Consider the following 23,120-nt stretch of genomic DNA (forward strand, 5'->3'; position numbering starts at 1 on the left):
TACCAGTCGAGTCTTTGGAAGCACAAGCTTCGACTTTAACCTCTAGCGCAAACACTCGGCCTTTTGTGTATGATTTCCTAAGAAGCAGTAAATTCATCCCAAATCAAAGTGTATACATGGACAAATCATCAGAATAGCAACTAATCGCCAACTGTGTTGACCACATGGAGACGAAGGATGCAGAAAGGGTACCTGCTGCCGCTATCCTCCATCACTGCCGAAGTAGTGGACGCGCATGGAGGCGCTAAGCCTGAGCTCCCCGCTACCAGGGTGCCTCCATCACCTCCAGTGGACGCGAGGTTAGGGTTTGTCTCCGTCACCACCACCTCCAATCGCCGTCGCCAACCACGCCTTGATTCGCCGTCACCGCTCATGCCTGGTTCGCCGCGGAAATAGATGAGGTTAGGGTTTGGTCGGAAGGATGAGGGGAGAAGATTGGACGGTGGCGCGGGCGTGCGGCAGAGAAGGAGGAAGAATGCGAGAGAAGAACGGGGGCCGCAGAGAAGAACGACGACGTTCTCCTTATCCTCTCGTACAGGGGCAATACAGGCCCATACGGAAATACGGCGCCTGCAGGTGGGCCTAGCTACGCTCCAGACGTAGCAAAGGGCAAAGGTGAGGGAGAAGCAGAATAGCAATGACAAATTTTCAATAAGACAAATAGTAATAACATTCTTTAAAAATTGAGAAATTATAATAGCAAGAATCCAAATAACCCAAGCTCCTTTCTCTCGTCTCTCTCTCTCCCCGTGGCTATCACACGCACGCCTCTTCGCGTAGCCCTCATTCGAAGTCGACGACACACGTCTTGAAACCCCATCCCTTTCCCACAGAAAAAAAGAAACTCCATCCCTTGCCTAGCTCCTATCTCCCGAGATCTCAATACGAGATGGCCGGCAAGATGAAGGGGTTAGACGGCGCCAGCCCTGTGTGAGTACTTTCCCCTCCCGTAGTGCGTCTGCGTGCCTGTGCGTAAAGATGGCAACGGACACAGAATACCCGCATGCCCACGGGCATGGAACCCGATGGGCAAGGATACGGGCACCACTTCTTGCCCGCGGGCACGGGCGCGGGCACCATCCTGAACCCAGAGGATAGTTCTTCGCGGGCAAAGATATTTGCTATCCTCGCCCGCTTATCCGTCAGACCCGCTCCACAGGTCTGACATGTGGGACCTACAAGCAAATATATGTATATATACATAATTTATTGTGAATATGTATCTTCGTATCTCTTGTAATGCACTATGGTTTATATATATGTTCAACTTGACGGGCACACGGGCATGCCCGCGGGCATTTTATGCCCGTGGATGGAGGGCGCGGGCGTGGTTTGTTGTCCGTGACGGGTCGTAGGTGAGAGATTTAGCTTGCGGGCATGGGCTTAGGAAGGTACTATCCACGGGCACCACGCCTGTTGCCATCTTTACCTGCGCCTGCGCGTAGGCCGGTCCGATAAAGCCTTCCCACTCAAAGCGGCGGTTTTCTCCCCACAGCGCAGCGCGTGCGGAAAGCCGGAAACCCTAGCCGCCGACGATGTCGGACCCTTTCAACCCGTACTACCGCGGAGCCATTCGCTGGCGGCGACAGTGCGCCGCCGCCGCCGCCGCGTTACTCGGACTTTGAGGTCGACCTCATCGCGTCCCGTTACACCGGCACCCCATCGCCTTATCCATTCTCTGCCGACGTCGTCGCCTTCGACTCGCATCTCGGTGCGAGACGATCCGCGGAAGGTGAGAGCGGCCCTCTCCCTGTTTTGGTTGGTATGAGGAGTTTCCCCGTGTGTTCATCGGGCAATGCTGCCGTATTTTAGCCGATGCATGGGTGATTTGTTTCCTGGTCGTGGTTGCCATAGTGTATGGACGTTTGGCTGCTTGCTTTGTCTGAAACTAGTACTATGAAGATGAAGATCAATTGGCTATGGGACTCGGAGCTTATGTTGGGTGTTGCTAGTGTTAATGGAGCTCGTACTGATCTAGCTATCTTGGATATATATAAACTTATGAACAATTTTATTACGCTGTGTGGAATTGTGTGTCTACATAAAACTTTAATTGAGACACCGCAGAGAATAATTAAGGACAGAAATTGCACAATCAAGCATCGATAGTGGTATTGCCTTCAAGTTATATAGGCATGTATCATAACCTCAGATCCTCAGTTGTTGACTTGTTTGATATTTTGGTAGATGCAATGCAGATTGTAGAATTAGACCATTTCGTGGAGGGTTCTTAGGGGGTGTTTGGGACTGCTCCACAAACTCCACCGTGGAGCAGCTCCACAAAAAACTGGAGTTTGTGCTCTCACAACTCCACCCTTTTTCCACGAATAGAGTGCATGGAGCTGAAACCGTCAAGCTAAAAAATGTGGAGCAGAGCTGAAAAACGTGGAGCTGAGTAGTCCCAAACACCCCCTTAGTGAATGCGCTTAGCAATGAAGGACCAGAGGATAAAAAAATGGTAGTAATGATATTTGAACAGGGAAGAACCTTGGTAATTAGTGGGGAGTACCTGTATCCAGAAACAGGAAGAACCTTGGTAATTAGTGGGGAGTACCTGTACCAGAAAACAGAATACTTGGAGTTTAGACCTTTGGCCGTCTGATTTTGAATGTAAAAATGCTCTCACTGTGTTTCTACTAATAAATCCAAGACAATTTTGAGGTTAGCTACGAACTAATGCACTTGATTTTTGCCACTCTACTGAAAGTTATACTGTTGCAGTTCTTCTCAAGTGAGTAGTACTAAGAGGTTCTTAGACAGCATTCGAGTAGGATTTTCCCTTATTCTAGTAAGTACTCTTATGTTTGATAACTGTGCTTTCATTCATTTCAGTACATTATTATTATTTTCAGTATATGGTTACCTAATACAGCTGGCTTATAAAGTTCTTTTGTATATATACTATAGTTCTCTATCACCAATCTTTTATGGGAAGTCATAGTACTGTTGGCCAGAGTGAGGCTTTATATTCATCAAATACTATGGCTAAACGCCCTAGGCTTGAAAGCAGCCTTCCTATATATCCACAACGACCGGGGCAAAAGGACTGTGCCTTCTATATGAGCACTGGAACCTGTAAGTATGGAGAGACCTGCAAATTTGACCATCCACAATGGGTTCCAGAGGGTGGGGTTCCAAACTGGAAAGAGGTGACTCTCTGTCATTATTATTTGTAGCGATCTATACATCTTATTATTTAAAATGTTACTTGTAGTGTGTTTTTTTTACACATACCTTTATGGAAACCTGCTAACAGTCCTTTTATTACACAAACCATGCTTTTATTTAGTCACCTATCATTTTGCCATTAACCGGGCTAATTGGCCATTTAAATGAGCTAAATGGCCATTTAAATGAGATAAACAGCTCATCAGTTGGACATGGCTTACCACCATGTAGAAATGTGCTAAACAACTGTTTAGGTGAATAGTGGTTTTAAATCACATTCAGATATTCCTCACCGGAATGTGTGGTGTGTCTGTGCTTGAGTTTGTGTGGATATGTGCTTACTCTTGCTTTTGGAGGGGTACATGTAACCTGTTCAACGCTCTCTTTAATTTCGTTATTGACAGGTTGGTACTTAACAATTTCCTAATTTACTCCTGATGTTCATTTCCCCTCCCATCTCATGCATATATATCTTGACTCCTCTCACATCTCTTGTCCGAAGGGCGGGCCTGGTGCAAGCGGTAGAGTCTTACCTGCCTGTGACCGGAAGGTCCCGGGTTCGAGTCGCGGTCTCCTCGCATTGCACAGGCGAGGGTAAGGTTTGCCGCTAACACCCTTCCCCAGACCCCGCACAGAGCGGGAGCTCTCTGCACTGGGTACGCCCTTTTTCTCACATCTCTTGTCCATGATGCCCCATGAATTGCTTTTCTTGACACCCTTACACACCTCCAATCCACTCACACGTGGGTTGAGGTGGATACTGCATCCAAACAAGCCCTAATGATTTCCATGCAAATTGGAACTCTAGTTTTGCTCTGTGTTATTCAACAGTACAGCTAAGTTATCGCCCTGGCCAATATAGGTCGTGTTTAAGATAGTTAACTTTATGAATACCATCCTACTGTTTGCATCACTACACAACATGGTTCTTAAGTCATCACCTAGGTGGCTAGGTGTTAGGGCAGTCATGGGACCCGGGCATCACCGATGCCTTTCCAAAAGCAGTGTGTGTGTGAGAGAGAGGAAGACTATTGGGAACCAGCAGGGCCAAGCAACCTCTTTTTTCCCTGCCTGCCCCTGCTGGCTCCAACAGTGGTCAATCTGGGTGGGACAGTAGCGGCGTTTGATCTGGATAGGGACAGTGGAAGGGGTTATTATTATAGGCCTGCGGGGTTTGTTGATGCTCCCTCTCACTATGCTCGATTGCTGCTGGCCAGACTGATATAGCGTTGCTGCTGCTAGCGGTGTGTTCAGTTATGGTGAGTGGATGGTAGGGCTTGGATTATGTCAGTATATCTTTTTCGGAGTAAGTGCATGAGTTGGGGCTGCCTAGAAAGGGTGACAGGCTGGAATAGTCTAGGAAAATTCAATCTTCCTTCTATATTTCTTATATTGTTTTTGTTCTCTTGAGAAGCGAGCATGTGTATGGCATCTCCTTGCCTTGGGTGCCTAGGCGATATGGAGGTGGTGGCCGGTGGGTCACCACTGACCATACCATGTGTTGCCTTACTGCTGTAAGAACCATGGTACACTGTATACTCCTACCATATTCATATGTACAATTGTACATACATCTCTTTGCCTAGCTTTTTTTTTCTCCAACTCCTACCTACCTGCTTTCTTTCTTGCTGTTTTGCATGCCTCAGCCCCCCCCCCCCCCCCCCCCCCCCCCCCCCCCCCACCATCCTATTTGCATCTGCTCTACGAAGCTGTGTGCCTGCGCCTTACTCTCACTGCAACAACTCTTGCTGTTGCTCCCATTAAACAATGTTTAACGAATACTTAAGCAGCCGAGGTGCTGATAAACATTGACGAAAGCAACATTTCATGCGGGGGCATGCCTAGCTAAAAGAAAAGTTACACTTTCACGGGAATTTTGTTTCTGTATCAACTTCTTTGAAATTTTCTTGGCTATTTTTTATTTGCCTTTTCATATTTGATGCCTTCTGAAATCTCTAATATTATGTAGCTGTGCCTTCTGTATTGTAATCCTCTTACTGATTCTCTTTCTGGCTTTCTTAAACTCCTTTTGCAGGTCCCAAATGTTGAAGATTCTTATCCTGAGCGACCAGGGGAACCAGATTGTCCTGTAAGCATATCACATTCTAGTTTTAGAATCTGTCTGACCGATGTATTCATAGCATTGTTCTCAACATTGCAGTATTTATTGAGTAGTAGATGTAAGTTTAAATCTAAATGCAAGTTCAACCATCCGAAGAAAATGGTGAATGCATTAGCAACAGGAACAGATAATGAAGTAAGTTAATTATATCTGTTCACTAGATTGCTAGTTTTTCGACTCTGAGAGTCTCAATGGACTGTGCTTTCCTGAAATGCAACAGTCACTAATTGCTGATAGCGCTATCTTACCAGTGAGGCCTTCTGAACCCGTTTGTTCGGTAAGATCTTCCATTGATGCTAATTATTATTATTTTTCTCATGGCACAGTCCTTCATTTCTTGAACGTCCTGTATTTCAGTTCTATGTAAAAACAGGCAAATGCAAATTTGGTGCCATTTGCAAGTTCGATCATCCAAAACCAAAAGATATTAAGACAGCACCTTTGATTGCAAAGGAAACCATATATACAGCAACAACTGATGCAGCAGCGCACATTGGTGCAGCAGATGATTCAGTTCCAGCAAAGACACATGCACCAACTGCCCCAGCCGAGGCGCATAATGCAAAAGGGCTTCCTATAAGACCAGTATGTATTTACCAAATGGCTCTTTAGCTAGAGCAGTAAAATTTAGTTATCTTTCTTTTATTTGCTAGAGCACTAGATACAGTAAATTTCAGTTTTATTCACGTCTTTTATTTGGAACCATATATCAATAAATATGTTGTAAAATAGACGCAAAAAGGTAAAGTTAAAGTCTGTTCTATGCTTACTGCAAATTCTGTCAGTAATCCAGACTTGGTGTATAAAAGATTTTTATGAGTAAAGATTGTTATCTCTCGACAACTCCTATTTCTTAGTAAAATCTATCTACCAAAGTATGTCTGCTACTGTATCTTCACATATCGCTTTAGTTTAGTACTATAGCATTGACTGTACCCATGTATTGCTCACCACATTTTCTCCCATATTGCAGGGTGAAGTGGATTGCTCGTTTTATATGAAGACAGGCAGGTACCTTCTTCACGAGCAGGATTGCTAAGTTGAATTTACCTCATGCATATAAGTTTGGAGGGATCTGACATTTTTCCTTTTGCGCTTTTACAGCTGCAAATATGGTTCTATTTGTCGCTTCAACCATCCTGATCGGCCAGGTCTGTTCTTTTCATAACTAATCATTTGGTTGAGTTAAATTGTCATGGCATCCTATAGGTTATTTTGTTCTGTTTCCATTTGTGTTACATCCAGAAGGATAGAGAAACCATCAGCAGGAAGCTCACTCTTAATCAAATCGCACTTTAGCTTGCAATATATGCCCTGTTGAAGACTTGCCATTTTCAAATCATGCTGAAAGCAGAGCTTGTAGTGACCTTGTAAACATTAAAGGTTCTTAAAAGTCTTAATAGTATAGAAAATGCACCAGAGCTTCTAATATTATGTTTTTGTTAGGAATTGAAACACCTGATTGGCATAGTGAAGTTATGATAAGCACTTTGAATTTTTCCTGAAGTATCTTTTACTCATTCGCTTAGGTTTTGAGGATATTGATAGTTTCTGGCACTTGTGACTATTATCATGTGTCTGTTTTTGAATGCCATGCTAAAATATCTTGACCTTATACCACAAATTTTCAGACAGCAATCACAAAATGTTCATTCCATTTTCAATGTTTTTTTTGAAACAACATTTTCAGAGTAGTACCTATTAACTTTGTTCTAACGATATCATTAGTGCTTACCATTATGACCCTCCAATTTTTTATTAAACTTTTTAGGGGAATTTGGTGTTTCTACCCTTACTTCAGACCTCATTGGTGATTTTACCCTCACTTTTTTTAACTTCGTGTTTTTGCCCTCGTAATTTTAGACTGAAGCTGCCGTTTACCCTTACTTTCTCACACCGTTTAATCTGAGTAGATTAAATACCAAAAAAAATAAAATAAAATAAAAAGAGACCCACCCGAAAAGACAACAATAACCCTCAGCACTTCAGCAGCCCCGGCGGGTGCTTCCGGCGACCTCGGCAAGGCCAGCGACCTCGCCACCCCCCACCCCCGCCACCTCGCGACCCCATCGGGCATCGGTGTCGCTCACAGCGGCCCCGGTGTCGTGCGCGGGAGGCTCGTAGGCGTCCCCCGGCGGCCATGGGCGGGAGGCTCGCCTCGGCCCCGGCGTCGCGCGCGGGAGGCTTGCAGGCGGCCCCACGGACGCGCACGGGAGGCTCGCTGCGGCCCCCGGCGGGCGTGTGCGGGAGGCACGCAGGCAGCCCCGGCGGTTGTCGTCTCGTGGAGCCTCGCATAGTCGCATGCGCCGACCCGTCAGGAAGCACGGAAGCATCGCACGCGCCGGTTGCCGCAGCTGCGGATGCGCCGCCCGCCTCATGCATGGCCCTCGTGAGGTGAGCCGCGTCGGCTGGGAGCTGCTGCTAAGCTGGAACTGAGCGCAGCGAACTCATGAGCAAGAGAAGAAAAATGTTTATTTATTTATTTTGTGGGTCCCGCCACATAACTCAACCCCAGACAAAAAGAGGCCAAACGTGGCAAATGGATCAAATCTTGTATCGTCATCCCTAACCCACGTATCCTCATAAGGCCCCGTTCGTTTAGGAAAAAAAAACTCCCAGGAACAATTCTGGTCCAGGATTGCTATTCAATTTTATATAAAATTTTGTTAGCAGGAATGATTCCAGGCCAGGATTTCCCTAGCCGAACGGGGCCTAACCCAAACCCAATCCCCGTGGCTAACCAAACGCCACCCCAATGTTTGTGTTTCTAAGTGCTAGGTCCAGATTATTCTCTGAAATGTTGTCGAATTTTTCCTAAAAATGGTTGAGTTTTGCACTGATTGAATTGTATAATTTTGTATCAAAATTGCCAAATTGCTGTTATGAAAATAGGGGTAAAAACTAAAAACACAAATATCAAAATAAAACAGGGGTAAAAACGCATGGGCAAAGTTGTCCTTTTTTCAAAAATTAACACCGTTAGGTGGACTTAACATATCTGGAATCTAGCATTGCTGCTCGCCTAAGTTGCACGGATACGGATACACGTATCGGTATCGGAAGGATACGGATACGCGGATACGGCAATTTTCTAAGAAACCCGATACGCGGATACGTTTTACTGTTTTTTAATAAATATAGATAATAGCGCATATTAAAATTGCGAAAGAGTGAAAGTAGTAAATTACCTTGCAATAGCAATTACCAGCCAAAGCAAAGACCGGAACTCCGAAAGCATCTCCATTCTTCAATTGTCCATTCTCGAGTTCTCCAAGACTCCAAGTCCAGAATTTGCACAGAAAAACCAAGGAACCAACTGTCAATCAATTTATTACTAAAACCTGACTACTTGAGTATTCAGTAATCACTAATCAGTAGTAGTTCAGTACATCACCTTGCAGTTCATGCAGCAGCAGGCCAGCAGCCAGCAAGTTCCTATTGTCTGAACTCTGAAATTGATGCAGCAGCCAGCAAGTTCATGCAGCAGCAGCCAGCAAGTTCATGCAGCAGCAGCCAGCAAGTTCTAAAATTGATAAGTGATAACAATAAAACATTGCAATTAATCACTTAAGACTCTAAGAGTACTATTATTACAGCACAGAAGGTCTGCAGTCTCATCAACTCTCAAATATAGTAGTCTCAATTCTCAAATTTAGAAAATTAATAGAAGGCAAGGCATTCATGCAGCAGCAAGTTCCTATTCCTCAATTGTTTCATTGTCATCCACAATATCAACTGGCAGCTCATCCAGACCAAAGGACACAGCTTGCAGTTCAGGTTCATCAAGGGACAGATCAGCCACTTCAAGAATGCCAACACCACCAAGTGAATCAAAAGAATCCCCTCCTACATCCCACATCCTTGTCTCTCCTGTCTTGTATGCATCACTTCTTCTTGACAGATGCCTCAGATTTGAGTGCACAAAGACCAAATCTTCAGCACGCTCTGGAGTTAAGGCATTTCTCTTGACACTATGGACAAAGCTATAGGTGCTCCAGTTTCTTTCACAGCAAGAAGATGAGGCTGGCTGGCTAAGCAATTTCATGGCCAAACTCATCAATAAGGGAGCAGATTGTCCATGATTTGTCCACCAAGTCATAGGGGAAACAGCCCATCTATCATAGATTGAGTCAGGATCATTAAATTCTTCTGAACTACTAGAGAACCTTGAGTACTCTTCTTTTACTTTAGCCAATTCTTCTGGCATGGGAAAGAACTTCTTGAAGCAAACCATCCTCATTTTTGATACCTCTTTATCCTTGTGGGGTGGTTCACGGCCAGGACCTTCTTCAATCCACTTTTTGCTATAATATCTGCAATTGGCAATGATGATTTTAGTGAATGAAAAAAATCAGTACTGATCATTCAAGTCAATGGAAAAATCAGAATGGCAATTTGTACCTTGGATTAAGTGAATGAGCTAAACAATGAAGTGGATTATTTCCTTTTGTCCACCTAGCAATCAATATGTCATAAATAACCGAGTACAGACTTGACTCCTCATCTTCTTGCTTGCCCTCATATCGATATATAACTTTCTTCACTTTCTCTATCATTGAATCCCACATCTCATAAACTAAGTGAAGACATGGTGTGTCGGTGTCTGTCATACGAATCATTTCATAAATAGGAGTAGTAATCTTAAGAATGTAGTCCACCTTGTCCCACCATACATCACTAAGTATCAAGTCCTTGACAATTTGGGCTGTTGGAGTTGGAGAATCATCTCTGACTTCTCTGTACACACTCCATTTGTCACTAATCACCATTTGTTGGAGGGCTGTTTTTACCTCAACAAACCGCTTTAACATACAAACAACAGAGGCAAATCTTGTTTCAGCAATAGAAAGTAACTTCAAAGGGCTGAACTCATTGAACATTGAAAGCCGCATGCCATGATTCATTATGAAATTCTTTATCATAGCAGCCTCAGTTTTAACATCATACATAAATTCAAGTTCCCCCCAAGCAAATAGTTCTTCATCAGAGGGGTTGTTTCCTATTCTAGGTTCACATATACTTTTCAGCGCAAGATTGAGGGTATGCACAACACATGGTGTCCAAAATATGTTATCATACTCAGATTCTATTATGAGACCAGCACCTTTGCAATTTGCAGCATTGTCTGTAATGATTTGCACTACATTATGTCGACCTACTTCTTCAATTATACCCTTCAACTTCTCAGCAATGTATTCTTTTGATTTGTACTGTCCTTCACAATTATCAGCCCTCAAGAACATAGGTGCCTTGTCAGAAACAGCAACAAAATTGATGATTGGTCGCCTCTGAGGATCTGACCAACCATCAGGGCAGATTGTGACTCCCTTCTCTGCCCATGTGCTCTTTGTGCTCTCCAACAAAGTCTCTATGTGCCTCCTTTCTTGCTTCAGAAGCCCCTCCCTAACTCTGTTGTAACCAGGAATCACATAACCTTGCATGTTGCGGCTGCAAGCAAAGGTAAAGGCTTCTCGAAGATATGGATTTCTCAGAAAATTAAAAGATACCCCTCCAGAATAAATTGCTCTACTAATTAAAGCATCCAAGTGCTTACGGTCTTCTAATGCCCAAGATTTTTCCAATGCAGAAACAGGCCCCCTCTTGTTCCTCTTGTTGCTGTCAGCAGTATTGCTTGAGGAAGGAGCAATAGGCAAAGAAACAGTTCTTGACTTGGATCTTTCCACCAGATTCTTGCACCTTTCAATTTCCTTCCTCATTTCACTAAGCATTTCATATGTAACATTAGGACATTTACCTATTCCCTTTCCTCCCTTCTGCAACAAATGAGCTTCAACTCTAGTGTAACTACTCAGTTTTTGCATTGGACAGTACTTGCAGCGCCACATAGCATTTCCTCCACCAGTTCTAGGCTTCTCCAGAATGGTTACATGATCCCAAAGTGGAGCCTTGATGTCAGTTGTGTTTGTGGCTGCAGATCCTACACTAGCACTGCTCATATTTGCAGACGCCATCTACTCTCTAGTCTCTACTGCATACAAGCAAAGCAAAGCAACACGAACTACACTTCATCAATAAGAGTATAAGACTAACTTCATGACTTCATCAATACGAAGTTCGAACTGCATACACTATCAATACGAACTGCATACAGTCGTACACTAGCAATTTCACTAACAGACCCGGGCCGCGGTGGAGGAGGAGAGGGAACTGACCTTGAGCCGACGTAGAGCCGGAGGCGCGCGCGGATCTCCGTCCGTCCGCTCCGCAGCAGAGCCGGAGCCGAAGGCGCGCGCGGATCTCCGTCTGTCCGCTCCGCAGCAGAGCCGGAGGCGCGCGCGGATCTCCTTCCGTCCGTCCGTCCGCTCCGCAGCAGAGCCGGAGGCGCGCGCAGGCGCGTGCGGATCTCCTTCCGTCCGTCCGTCCGCTCCGCAGCAGAGCCGGAGGCACGCGCAGATCTCCGTCCGTCCGTCACTCCGCAGCAGAGCCGGAGGCGCGAGCGGATCTCCGTCCGTCCGCTCGGCGGCGGTGGATGCTGGATGCTGGATGGGGACGAGAGGGAGGAGGACGAGGAGGATTTGGCTGGCGGCCGGCGAGTAGGGACGCCGGCGAGCGGAGGCGGAGGCGGAGCCTCGTCGCCGATGGCTGGCGGCCGGCGAGCGGGGTTGCGGCGCGACGCAAGGGCGCAGCCGTGAGGTCTCCGTGCGGGACTGCGGGAATGGGACTGAATGCGACTGCGGGCGTGCGGGACTGAGGCTGTCTCCGTGGGCTTCTAATGGGCTGGGCCGTATCCGAACGAAGGATACGTGTCCGTGGGCGTATCCGATTTTAACAAAAATAATACAAAATCGGATACTCGAAGGATACGTATCCTAGGCGTATCGGACACGTATCCGTATCCGATACGTATCGGATACGCGATACGCGGCTTCAGTGAAGTATCCGTGTAACATAGCTGCTCGCAAGTGAGGAACATCGTTACTGGAATCTTGCAAAGGCTCAGGGAAGCTCCTTCCCTTCTCTTGAGCCTGTAGATAGCCAGTAGGTTCCTTTTGTGGAGGTGAGGTCATTTTTTGTTTTAGTAAAAGGCGCGTATGTTTGTCTAAGAGCTTAGGAGTGTGGGTATGTGTTGTAAGGGCTCTTGCCCCCTTTTCTTCTTCATACAAAGGTACGCAGCTCTCCTGCGTGTTCGAGAAAAAAAATATATCTGGAATATTTTTAGACCCCCCCCCTCTGATGATATTGTTTTGTGTGTGCAGTTGTTGATATAGCTTTTATGGCTCCACTGGTTCAAGGTACCCTTCCTTCTCCAGCACCCATTGTCCCTGCAGTGGTGCTAAATCCGGCTGCAGATTTGCTACAAAGCTTTGATTTTCATGCAACTCACGTGCCGGTATGTGTAGAGACTAAGGGGGTGTTTGGTTCTTTAGTCGCTCCTAAAATTCATGTCACATCGAATGTTTAGATACTAATAAGGAGCATTAAATATAGATTAATTACAAAACCAATTACATAGATGGAGGCTAATTTCCGAGACGAATTTTTTAAGGCTAATTAAGTCATTAGCACATGTTTACTGTAGCACCACGTTGTCAAATCATGGCCTAATTAGGCTTAAAAGATTCGTCTCGCAAATTAGTCGCAAGTTATGCAATTAGTTTCGTAATTAGTCTATATTTAATACTCCATGCATGTGTCCAAATATTCGATGTGACAGGAATTTTAGGAGTTCCTGCAGGAACCAAACAGCCCCTAAGCGTCTAAAAATGGCAAATGTGTGTGTGATGTACATAACATTTACACGTTTTCTTTTGTAAAACACAGGTTGAGCCTGTGCCAATGATCTATCCTCAAAGGCCTGGAGAAATTGTTTGTGATGTGTGTAATATAGCCGTCTCCTTAGATGTCCAATTCATTTTTTTTATGTGCTTGGTTTATTGTGCTTATTTTAGAGCTCTTTTGGCCCTTTTTCTCATTTTTGTGTACTGCAGTTTTACATGAAGACAGGATCTTGCAAGTATTCTCAGAAATGCAAGTTTCACCACCCTATTGACCGGTCTGCACCTCATTCCAAAGAAAACGGGGATCCTCAGCAGCCTGTGACACTTGGCCTTCCAAGGAGAGAGGTAACATGCTACCTTATTAAAAAAAAACATGCTAGACTATTACTAGTAGCTTAGATGCTTCATATTGTAAAATGTTATGTGCTAACTAATATCCTGTTATATCATGTCTCTGATACTTTAATGACTTTCTGATCATTCTTGTGGGATAACACTGTTTTTAAACCAAGAATGAAGACCTGAGCTTGATTATGCTCAGTTTGCACACTGGATCTTTCTGAATAAAAATCAGAGAAAATAATGTCATGCCAAGCATCGGCGGGAATTGAATGCCACATCTTCCACTGCATCACCTGGGAAAATTAATCTGGCCATGTTGTTTTGTTGGCCTCATAAGGTTCCAAAAGACGCCAGGCACTAGGCCACTTCCTAGCGCCTAGATGGATTAAACACGATTAAGCGTTTGTGCTTTCTATTTTCAAAAAAATTATTTTTTCCTGGCAACACATATGGCTCAGTTTAGATGCCCAACTTCAATCACAGAAGGAACTGTGACACATTAAGGCAATTTAAATTCCAATTCTTGCAAACTTGCAAAGAAGTGGTGAAAAGACTTGTAATTTTGATCCCCACACATCCTGTTTCCCTTTTCCCTGGCTCTTCTGCGTGCTTTTTTCCTGCTCTCCAGCCCGCACGGCCACACACAGCCCATCAAGCCAGCTTTTCCGTGTTTCTACGCTGCTTAGGCACTGCCTCACGCCTACGTGGACTACCTAGACATGTCCAGAGTTTTATTGGACGCCTAGGCCCTAAACGAGACGCTAGGGGTCCGTTTCAGGTTTAATCAAGAGTAAACGTAGGTTTAATTAGTTTTTTTCGAACCATGCCTGTACTTGGCTGGCATAAGATGTTTTCTGCCAAACTGGACTACAGCAAACTTTTTTTTTCCCATTAGATTTGTTGACAAAAATAATTTGCATGTCAAACCAGCAATCTGCTAGTAAGCTGGCATTTCAACTTGTAAACTGATGCTGTGTCTGGTTTAAAAATATACAAGAGCATGACTTGTATGTTCCTGTGACAGAATTCCCTTAACGTTACAGCGGCAATTGAAATTATCTCGTTATTCATTGTCATTAGAAAGAATGCTTTTGTACTTGTTTTCAGCTAGATCTCTGTGACCTTTTACTTCTGTTTATGTTTACAAATGTTAATTTAATTACATGCTTGTTAACACAGTGCTGATGCTTACACAGGACGCCGAGGCCTGTGCCTTCTACATGAGGTCTGGCACGTGCAGGTTCGGTGTGCACTGCAAGTTCGACCACCCTCCTCGCCAGGAGGCTATTTCCAAGCTGCAGGCAGCCGGAAAGGAAGGAATAGAAGGGCTGAGCGTCGTCCTGCACGACCCTGATGTCTAGTACTGTATCCTGCATCAGGATGTAATTACCATGTGAATCGCACTGTTAGTTAATGCTTGATGCTGTCACTGACTTGGTGGGAGTCTGACTTGTAAAGTTCAGTATCACCAGAAGTGTTTGTCGGAGCAGTGCTGGTACTAACGATTTACCTTCGGTTGGTTGCTTCAGCCGTGTTGCTATGTCAAGGTGCATGTTGCAGGTTTCTAGAGTAAAAATGCACCTGGTTCTCAAATTTTCACTGGATGCTAACCTCCAAAATGTACAACCTGGCCCCAAACTTAACTATGTCATGTGAGATTCTAGTTACCGTAACTTGAGTTAATCTGATTGCAATGATTATGTGATAATATGGCATTGGGATGTGGAGCCTACATGATGTTAGGGATATAGGAGTGGCTGTTTGCCTCACATGTTGATGCAATGCCAACGTGCAATTAGTTTGTCAACAGATTAACTTAAGTTAGCATTTGTCGGGTTCATAAACCCGGGGTCTCTCATGGATCGGTTTCTTAATAAAGGCTCGGTCCAGCAGATAACGTTGTGAACAACAAGTAGCTCATGGACCGGCCTAAACACCTAAACGACGGGCCAGAAGGACAATCTCCAACTGAAAGGCCTGGCCGAGGAGGAACGACGTCCGCTTCTGATTTTGGTCTGCCTCTCCGACCAGAAGGCCTCGCAAAGGAGGAACAACGCTCGCTTCTAACACCGGTCCACCTCCGGATGGCCTCTCCGACCGGAGGGACTGGCCAAACACCACTTTTCGACTTCGACCCGTGTCTCCAACCGGGGATGCGTCGAACCTCTACTTACAGCTCTTATTCGACTGGCGCAATTAGAGTCGACTGGGACCAACCGACCGAGGATGCCCGCTCGGTAAGGACCAGGGAACGGGCATAAAAAGTAAAGCAGGGCACCCAAGTCAACCGCAATACCGAGGAACGTACCCTGTACACCTGCAGGACAGTACCCTGCGACCTCCCTAGCATAACAGAACCCGAGCAATATTGTAGACGTCGACATTTTCCCTACAGTGTTGTGGGCACAATCAACTCACATACCAGACAAACACGGTAAGGCTCCCCCCACATGCCTCTAGACATCAACAGTGTTGTGGGCGCCGACATTTATCGTACCAGGCGAACATGGTAAAACTCCCTGCATGCCTCTCAGCATCAACACTATGGTAGGCACCGACGTCTGCCATACCAGAAGAAGACGTAACCTCCCACGTGCATCTGACATTAAACAGTATGTGGGCATCTACCATCATCTTGTACCCGCCGATGTGGGCAACAAGATTTAGTAGCATACGTACTCTCACCCTCTCACTTGTAAGGCCATCCCCTTCATCTATAAAAGGGGATGCGCTCTCTCCCAACAAGGAGATCGATCAATTCACTTACATGGATTCACCCTCTGTAACTTTAGACACTCTAAAGTTATACCAAGCACACGCTCAAACACTTAGCACATAACTGAGCTTCTGTCACTCTTGGCCCTTCATACCAGAGTCCGAGCGAACTTCTTGTACCCCCATCTTTCTCCCTTCCGTTTGTAACCCCACAACAAACTTCGAGCACCAGGGCTTAGGAATAAAGTCACCGACCGACTCAAACTAGATGTAGGGCACGTTGCCTGAACCAGTATAAACCCTATGTCATTGAGTGCTAGACCGTCTCCGATCACAACGTACAACAAAACTATAAATATTTACGTGTTGGTCACTTTTTGCACCGACAGTTAGCGCCATCCGTGGAGAAGACGTTGTACGTTCACACTTTTTGGTCATCGGATGACCCACTTTTCCGCCACCTTTGCCATGGTGGGCTCAAGCGATACGACTCGCTTCGGCTCACTGGAGTTCCCCACACTTCCATCTGTTTGGATGTGGGTTCCACCCGTCTTCGAGCCATCCTAGGCCTTCCTCTTCGGAAGCTTGGACTTCATCGCCGACTGGTTCAGCGTACTACACCTCCGCGAGGAGGCACTTGTTCTGGCGCCCGTCAGAGGGGCACCCTCCATTGGCTCCAGGACGCATGACAACTTCAACGACGAGGCGCCTACGCTTTATTCCGAGCAAACTCTCTGCTCGAACCCTACTCTAAGTAATGTGCATACTATTATTTACTCTCTATTTACTATCTCCCGTCGATTATCTAGAGGGACCGTATTGTCTGCACCGCAAACACCGTACGACTAGTTCCCCTACGGCCTCGCGTCTCCCACGGATGCGTGCGCTCGGGGCTCTGAAGGACGCTGGTGCCGCCCCTCTCACATCTGAGTTTGTGGGAATGGCGAGCTATGCTCCCACCACTTTTCGCGAACTCCTAGATAATGAGGTTGAGAGCGATGGCTCCAGCATCGACGACATGGCACCTAGCCACCGTCTGTCCTGGGAGTGCGCTATGGCGGACGCTCCGGGACAGCCGCCAGTGGTTGTGAAGTCTATGCAGACTCACACCCCTCCAAACTCGCGTGCAGGGCCCCTCGTGCTTGCACAAGAGCACGCCAAGGAGCTACGATGACAGCGACAGAACTAGCCACCGCCTGCGCCGGCGCGCTCGGTGCAGCACGTTGTGCCCCATGCGCATGACCCAACGGGCGACGCCCGGGGTCGCTCCTGCCAGGTCTAGCGCGACATCATGAATGAGGGGAACAACCCCCCATAGTTCGCTCGGGCTAGCCAGAACATCGCCGCTGTAGCAATGCTTCTACGTGGCGTTTCCGAGCTCGTCGACCCCTAGGAGCGAGCGGTCTACCGGAACCTCTGGGCGCTGGTAAAAGCCACAGCCGTTCAATAGGCAGAAAGCTCTGCATCGCGACTCCGACACACGCCCTCTCTCCCCACTAGGGGAATGGGGATGCACCAGACGGATCGCTTCATCCGCTCTCCGCTACAGCCACCAAGCGCAACTCAAGAGGCCGCGGCTGCACCGTGGTCTGACCTGGCGCCTGCTCCACACCAACCGCCGATACACGAATGGCTCGGTCCGTACCAAGATGCTTGCAGCGTCAGCAACAACCGACATTAGGCCTGGCATGATGATGACGTCCACCGGGTGGCGATGACGGTAGGCGATATGGGTCCTGGCCAAACCATCGAGGGGAGCATTGAAACGCGCTCCAAGCATGGTCACTGGCCAGACGACCGGAGTCCTAGCCCTGAGGGCCTAGGACCATGGGCCTTTGGCTGGTGTATCCAGAGAGCACCGTTCCCACAGTGCTTCCGACCGCCCACCAACATCGCCAAGTACACCGGGGAGAAGAACCCCGGTATTTGGCTCAAAGATTTCCGGCTCGCCTGCCGAGCCAGAGGGGTGGATGATGACCTTTTCATCATTCAATATCTCCCCATCTATGTGGGGGAACATGTTTGGGCGTGGCTCGAATTCCTCCCGCACGACAGCATCCGTGACTGGGCGGACCTCAAGAGGGTCTTCATCGGAAATTTCCAGGGGACGTATGTCCATCCTTGTAACTCCTGGGACCTCAAGAGTTGCGAGCAGGAGCCCAGCGAGTCCCTATGGGATTACATCCATAGGTTCTCCCAATGATGCAATTCCCTCCCTGGTGTCGTCGACACGGACGTCATCAGCGCATTCCTCTCTAGGACAACCTGCGAGTCCCTGATCCACAAGCTTGGCTGCTTGAAGCCCCGTACCACCCGTGACCTGCTCGACATCGCCACTAACCACGCCTCCAGCGAGGATGCGGTTGGAGCAGTCTTTAACGGAGGCTGGGACAAAGGCAAGGCCAAACACGTGGACCAAGACAAGGGCCCCTCCACACAGAGGGGCAAGAAGAACAAAAAGGATCGGCACCGATCGGACAACACCGCGTTGGTTGTCGTAGCTGATCGCACGGGCAAGCAGCCCTAGCAAGGCCTGCCTAACCACTTCAACAAGCTCATGGATAGCCCGTGCACCAACTATGCCTACCGTGACAAACACCTCTACAAGGACTGTGAGCTCCTCAAACGTTTCCTCCGATAGGCCGGCGAAGCGAAAGAGGGAGACGGCAAAGAGGCGGTAGCCAAGAAAGGAGGGGCGGTGAGCAAGGATAGGGACAACTTCCCCAACCCTGAGGAATGCATCATGATCTTCGACGGATCTGAGGCCATCTGCTCTAAGCACCAACACAAGGTGCGCTACAGGGAGGCATGCGCCGTTAAGACGGTCGTCCCCTCCTTCCTTAGCTGGTCAAAATCTTCGATCACCTTCGATTAGAGGGACCATCCCTCCCATGTCGTGAGACCAGGACGCTACCCGCTCGTCGTCGACCCCATCATCCACAAGAAGCTCCTCACCAAGGTGCTGATGGACAGAGGCAACAGCCTCAAATCCTCTACGTTGACACAATCGACGCCATGCGCATCCCCTGGATGAAACTCTGCCCAGCGGGCTCTCCCTTCCATGAGGTGATCCTAGGAGCGCAAGCATACCCGCTCGGGTAGATCGACCTGCCCATCACATTTGGCAACCGAGCCAACTTCCGCTCGAAGGTCATCACCTTTGAATTGGTGGACGTCCCAGGGTCCGACCACGCCATCTTGGGGCGGACATGCTACACCAAATTCATGGCAATCCCCAACTACGCCTACCTCAAGCTGAAGATGCTGGGACCAAACGGCATCATCACTGTGAGCAGCACCTTCTCGCATGCCTTCACATGTGACCACGAGCATTTCGAGCTTGCCACCGCGGTCATCAACTTGTCTGAGCTCCCGCGGCTCGGGGAGTCATCGACCCCAGCAGTCCCAGACTGTAACAAACCAACCTCCTTGATGGCCTTCTACCCGCTCGAGGAAACCAAGGCGTTGGGAATCCACCCCACTGACCCAACCAAGACAGTGCAGATCAGGACCCATCTCCTGGCCAAATAGGAATGCGAGCTCGTCGACTTCTTGTGTGCCAATTGCGATGTCTTTGCATGGAAGCCATCTGACATGCTAGGCATACCACAGGACGTCGCCAAGCACGCACTGCGCCTCATTCTAGGCTTGAAGCCTGCTAAGCAACGCCTACACCACTTTGATGATGAGAGGTATAGGGTCATAGGTGAAGAGATCGCCAAACTCCTGGCAGCCAGATTCATTAGAGAGGTATTCCACTCCGACTAGCTTGCCAATCCTGTTCTTGTTAAAAAGAAGACTGGGAAATGGAGAATGTGCGTTGATTATACTGGCCTCAATAAAGCGTGTCTAAAGGATCACTTTTCTTTGCCGCGCATAGACCAGATAGTCGACTCCACCTCGGGTTGCGAGCTCCTCTCCTTTCTGGATGCCTATGCGGGCTATCACCAGATCACGATGAAAGAGTCCGATCAGCTCGCAACCTCGTTCATTACCCCGTATGGTTCATACTACTACGTAACCATGCCTTTCAGCCTAAAGAACGCTAGCGCCATCTACCAAAGGTGCATGCAGCAATGCTTCACCGACTAAATTGACCCGCTCTATCAACCTGATCAAGCCGAGCGGCTGAAACCAACAATCGTCGTCTATGTTGATGACATAGTGGTCAAAATGGCTCAAGCTTATGACCTGATCGCAAGCTTGGCCACAACATTCATGAACCTTCGAAGGTTCAACATCAGATTGAATCTCAAGAAATGTGTTTTCGGGGTTCTAAAGGGGAAGCTGCTAGGATACATCATGTCCGAGCGCAGCATCGAGGCCAACCCCAAAAAGATCATGGCCATCTCCAACATGGGCCCTATATGCAACGTCAAGGGCGTGCAAAGGCTCACCGGCTGTCTAGCTACCCTGAGCCGATTCATCTCCTGGCTCAGCGAATGGGGGATGCCACTCTACAAGCTCCTCAAAAAGATGGATGCCTTCGTCTAGACTGAGAAAGCTTAGCAGGCTCTGGAGAGCCTCAAAGCGTCCCTGACGTTGGCCTAAATCCTCATCGCTCCCAAACGGGGAGAACCCCTCCTCTACGTCGCGGCCAGCAACCATGTGGTAAGCGCCGCCCTAGTCGTCGAAAGGGAGGAGCCGGGACACCACCTAAAGGTCCAACAGCCCATATACTTTGTCAAGGAGGTACTCACTGACCCCAAGGTCTGGTACCCCTAGGTGCAGAAACTCCTATATGCCATGCTGATGGTGACCCAGAAGCTCCTGCACTACTTCATCGACCATAAAGTCATGGTCGTCACTTCATACCCGCTCAGGGACATCATCCGCAACTGCAACACCATGGGACAGATCTCTAAGTGGGCACTCGAACTCAAGGGCCACGATATCAGGTATATCTCCCGTACCGCTATTAAATCTCAGGCTCTCGCGGATTTTGTCGTTGAATGGATAGAGGTGTAGCTACCGACCCCAGACGTCACCCATGAGTACTGGACAATGTACTTCGACGGGTTCGTAATGGCGCCTGGCTCGGGGACTAGAGTGGTAATGATCTCCCCGAATGGGAGTAGGCTCCGCTATGCCATCTACCTCCATTTCTCGGCCTCAAACAACTCCATGGAATATGAGGCCCTCATCAATGGGCTACACATCGCCATCGAGCTCGGCGCTACGTGACTCTACGTCCACGGTGACTCGAAGTTGGTCGTTGACCAGGTCATGAAGGAGTCCTCCTGCAAAAGCCCCCTTATGACAGCATACTGCTAGGAGGTGCGCAAGCTCGAGGACAAATTCCAGGGGATCGAGCTACATCACGTCCCCTGAAAGGACAACGATGCCACCGATTTTCTCACAAAATTGGTCGACAGGTAAGATCCGTCTCCGAGTGAGATCTTCGTCAATGATCTCCATGAGCCATCTGCCCGCATCCTGGAAGGTCTGACCCAGACACACCCCGACGCCAAGCCAGCGCCTAGGGGCTCTGACCCTAGAGCCAAGTCGACGCTTAGGGGCTCTGACCCTAGTGCCTCTATGACGACGTCACCTGCTGATGTCGCCGTATTGGCACTCGATCAAACCGACTGGCGAGCACCGCTACTCACCTACCTCCTCGAGGAGGTTCTCCCACCCAAAAGGACTAAAGCCCGATGGATCGCTTGATGTGCCAAGACCTTCGTCGCGCTCGGTGACGAACTCTACAAACGGAGTCCATCAGGGGTGCTCATGAAGTGAATCCCCACTAACCAGGGGAAGCAGCTCCTCCTTGAGGTCCATGCCAGGATCTACGGACATCACGTAACCCTGAGGTCGCTGGTTGGAAAAGTCTTTCACCAAGTTTTTTATTGGCTCACCGTACTATGAGATGTAGAGGAGGTCATCTGAAGGTGTGAGGGATGCCAATTCTATGCTCGACAAACTCATTTACCAGCATAGGAGCTTCAAACCATCCCATCACCTGGCCATTCGCGGTCTGAGGCCTCGACATTATAGGACCCCTCAAAAAGGGCCTGGGTGGCTTCACCCACCTATTCGTAGCAGTCAACAAGTTCACCAAATGGATAGAGGCCAAGCCCATCACCAACATCCGCTCGGAAGAGGTGGTCAAATTCTTCCTTGACATCATCTACCGGTTCGGCGTTCCTAACTGCATCATCACTAACCACAGGACTAACTTCACTAGGAAGAAGTTCCTAGACTTTAGTGATGGATACGACATCAGAATCGACTGGGCCTCGGTCGGACACCCATGTACTAACGGTCAGGTCGAGCGTGCCAATGACATGGTCCTCCAAGAACTTAAGCCACGCATCTTCGACCGACTCAACAAGTATGCCAGGCGATGAGTTACAGAGGTCCCAACAATCCTCTAGAGCCTGAGAATGACCCCAAACCGATCCATAGGGTTCACACCCTTCTTGGCCTACGGAGCTGAAACAGTGCTGCCCTCCAACCTCAACCACGACCGAGCCGCAGAGGCTCAGCAAGAAGTAGTCGACCTGCTCGAGGAGGCCCACGAGACGATCGTCATCCGCTTCGCTTGCTACCAGCAAACTCTCTACAGGTACCACAAAAGGAAGATCAAGGGGAGGATCTTCAAAGTTGGTGATCTCATACTCTGGAGGACCCAATCGACGAAGGAGAAACACAAATTCTCTCCACCATGGGAAGGACCCTATACAGTGACCGAAGTGATCCAGCCAGGCGCCTACCAACTGAAGGACGACAATGGCAACGTTCTCACCAACACTTGGAACATTGAACAGCTATGTTGTTTTCCCCCTAAATTTGGTCTTACCGCTTTTATTCAACACTTGCTCCTGTAAAGCACCCTAGCCCAAACACTTTCAGCCCAGGTCGCTTGGGGGCTCCATGAGGGTACAATACTAAATACTACCTCTCTTTTTTTACTATCACATGGTAAAAACTTTGTCCCCGAACGGAAGTGCATTCCATTCCTTTAATTACCCTACGTGACTTTGTTCTTACTCCCAACCGAACGCACCCCGCCACGACCTACGGTTATAAGC

The 23,120-nt window shown here is 47.9% G+C and overlaps 2 protein-coding genes across 2 annotated transcripts; one reads left to right on the forward strand and one right to left on the reverse strand.

The window, feature by feature from the left end:
• Positions 1-1,520: 1,520 nt before the first annotated feature.
• On the forward strand, positions 1,521-15,079 carry LOC136450106 (zinc finger CCCH domain-containing protein 8-like). The gene is given in 13 exon segments (XM_066450394.1): positions 1,521-1,574; positions 1,576-1,732; positions 2,908-3,149; positions 5,204-5,257; positions 5,330-5,425; positions 5,511-5,567; positions 5,648-5,875; positions 6,264-6,301; positions 6,395-6,441; positions 12,508-12,641; positions 13,073-13,126; positions 13,240-13,374; positions 14,568-15,079. Coding segments are annotated over 13 exon segments (1,446 nt in total). The 5' UTR covers positions 1,521-1,535; the 3' UTR covers positions 14,733-15,079.
• On the reverse strand, positions 6,455-12,501 carry LOC136450105 (putative transcriptional regulator tpeD). Its single transcript, XM_066450393.1, has 2 exons — positions 9,692-12,501; positions 6,455-9,603 (listed from the first exon to the last, which is right to left on the reverse strand). The coding sequence occupies exons 1-2, from the start codon at positions 11,260-11,262 to the stop codon at positions 8,988-8,990; spliced, it is 2,187 nt and encodes a 728-aa protein (XP_066306490.1). The 5' UTR covers positions 11,263-12,501; the 3' UTR covers positions 6,455-8,987.
• Positions 15,080-23,120: the final 8,041 nt, after the last annotated feature.

The sequence above is a fragment of the Miscanthus floridulus genome, chromosome 5, assembly GCF_019320115.1.
Source record: "Miscanthus floridulus cultivar M001 chromosome 5, ASM1932011v1, whole genome shotgun sequence".
NCBI lineage: Eukaryota > Viridiplantae > Streptophyta > Magnoliopsida > Poales > Poaceae > Miscanthus > Miscanthus floridulus.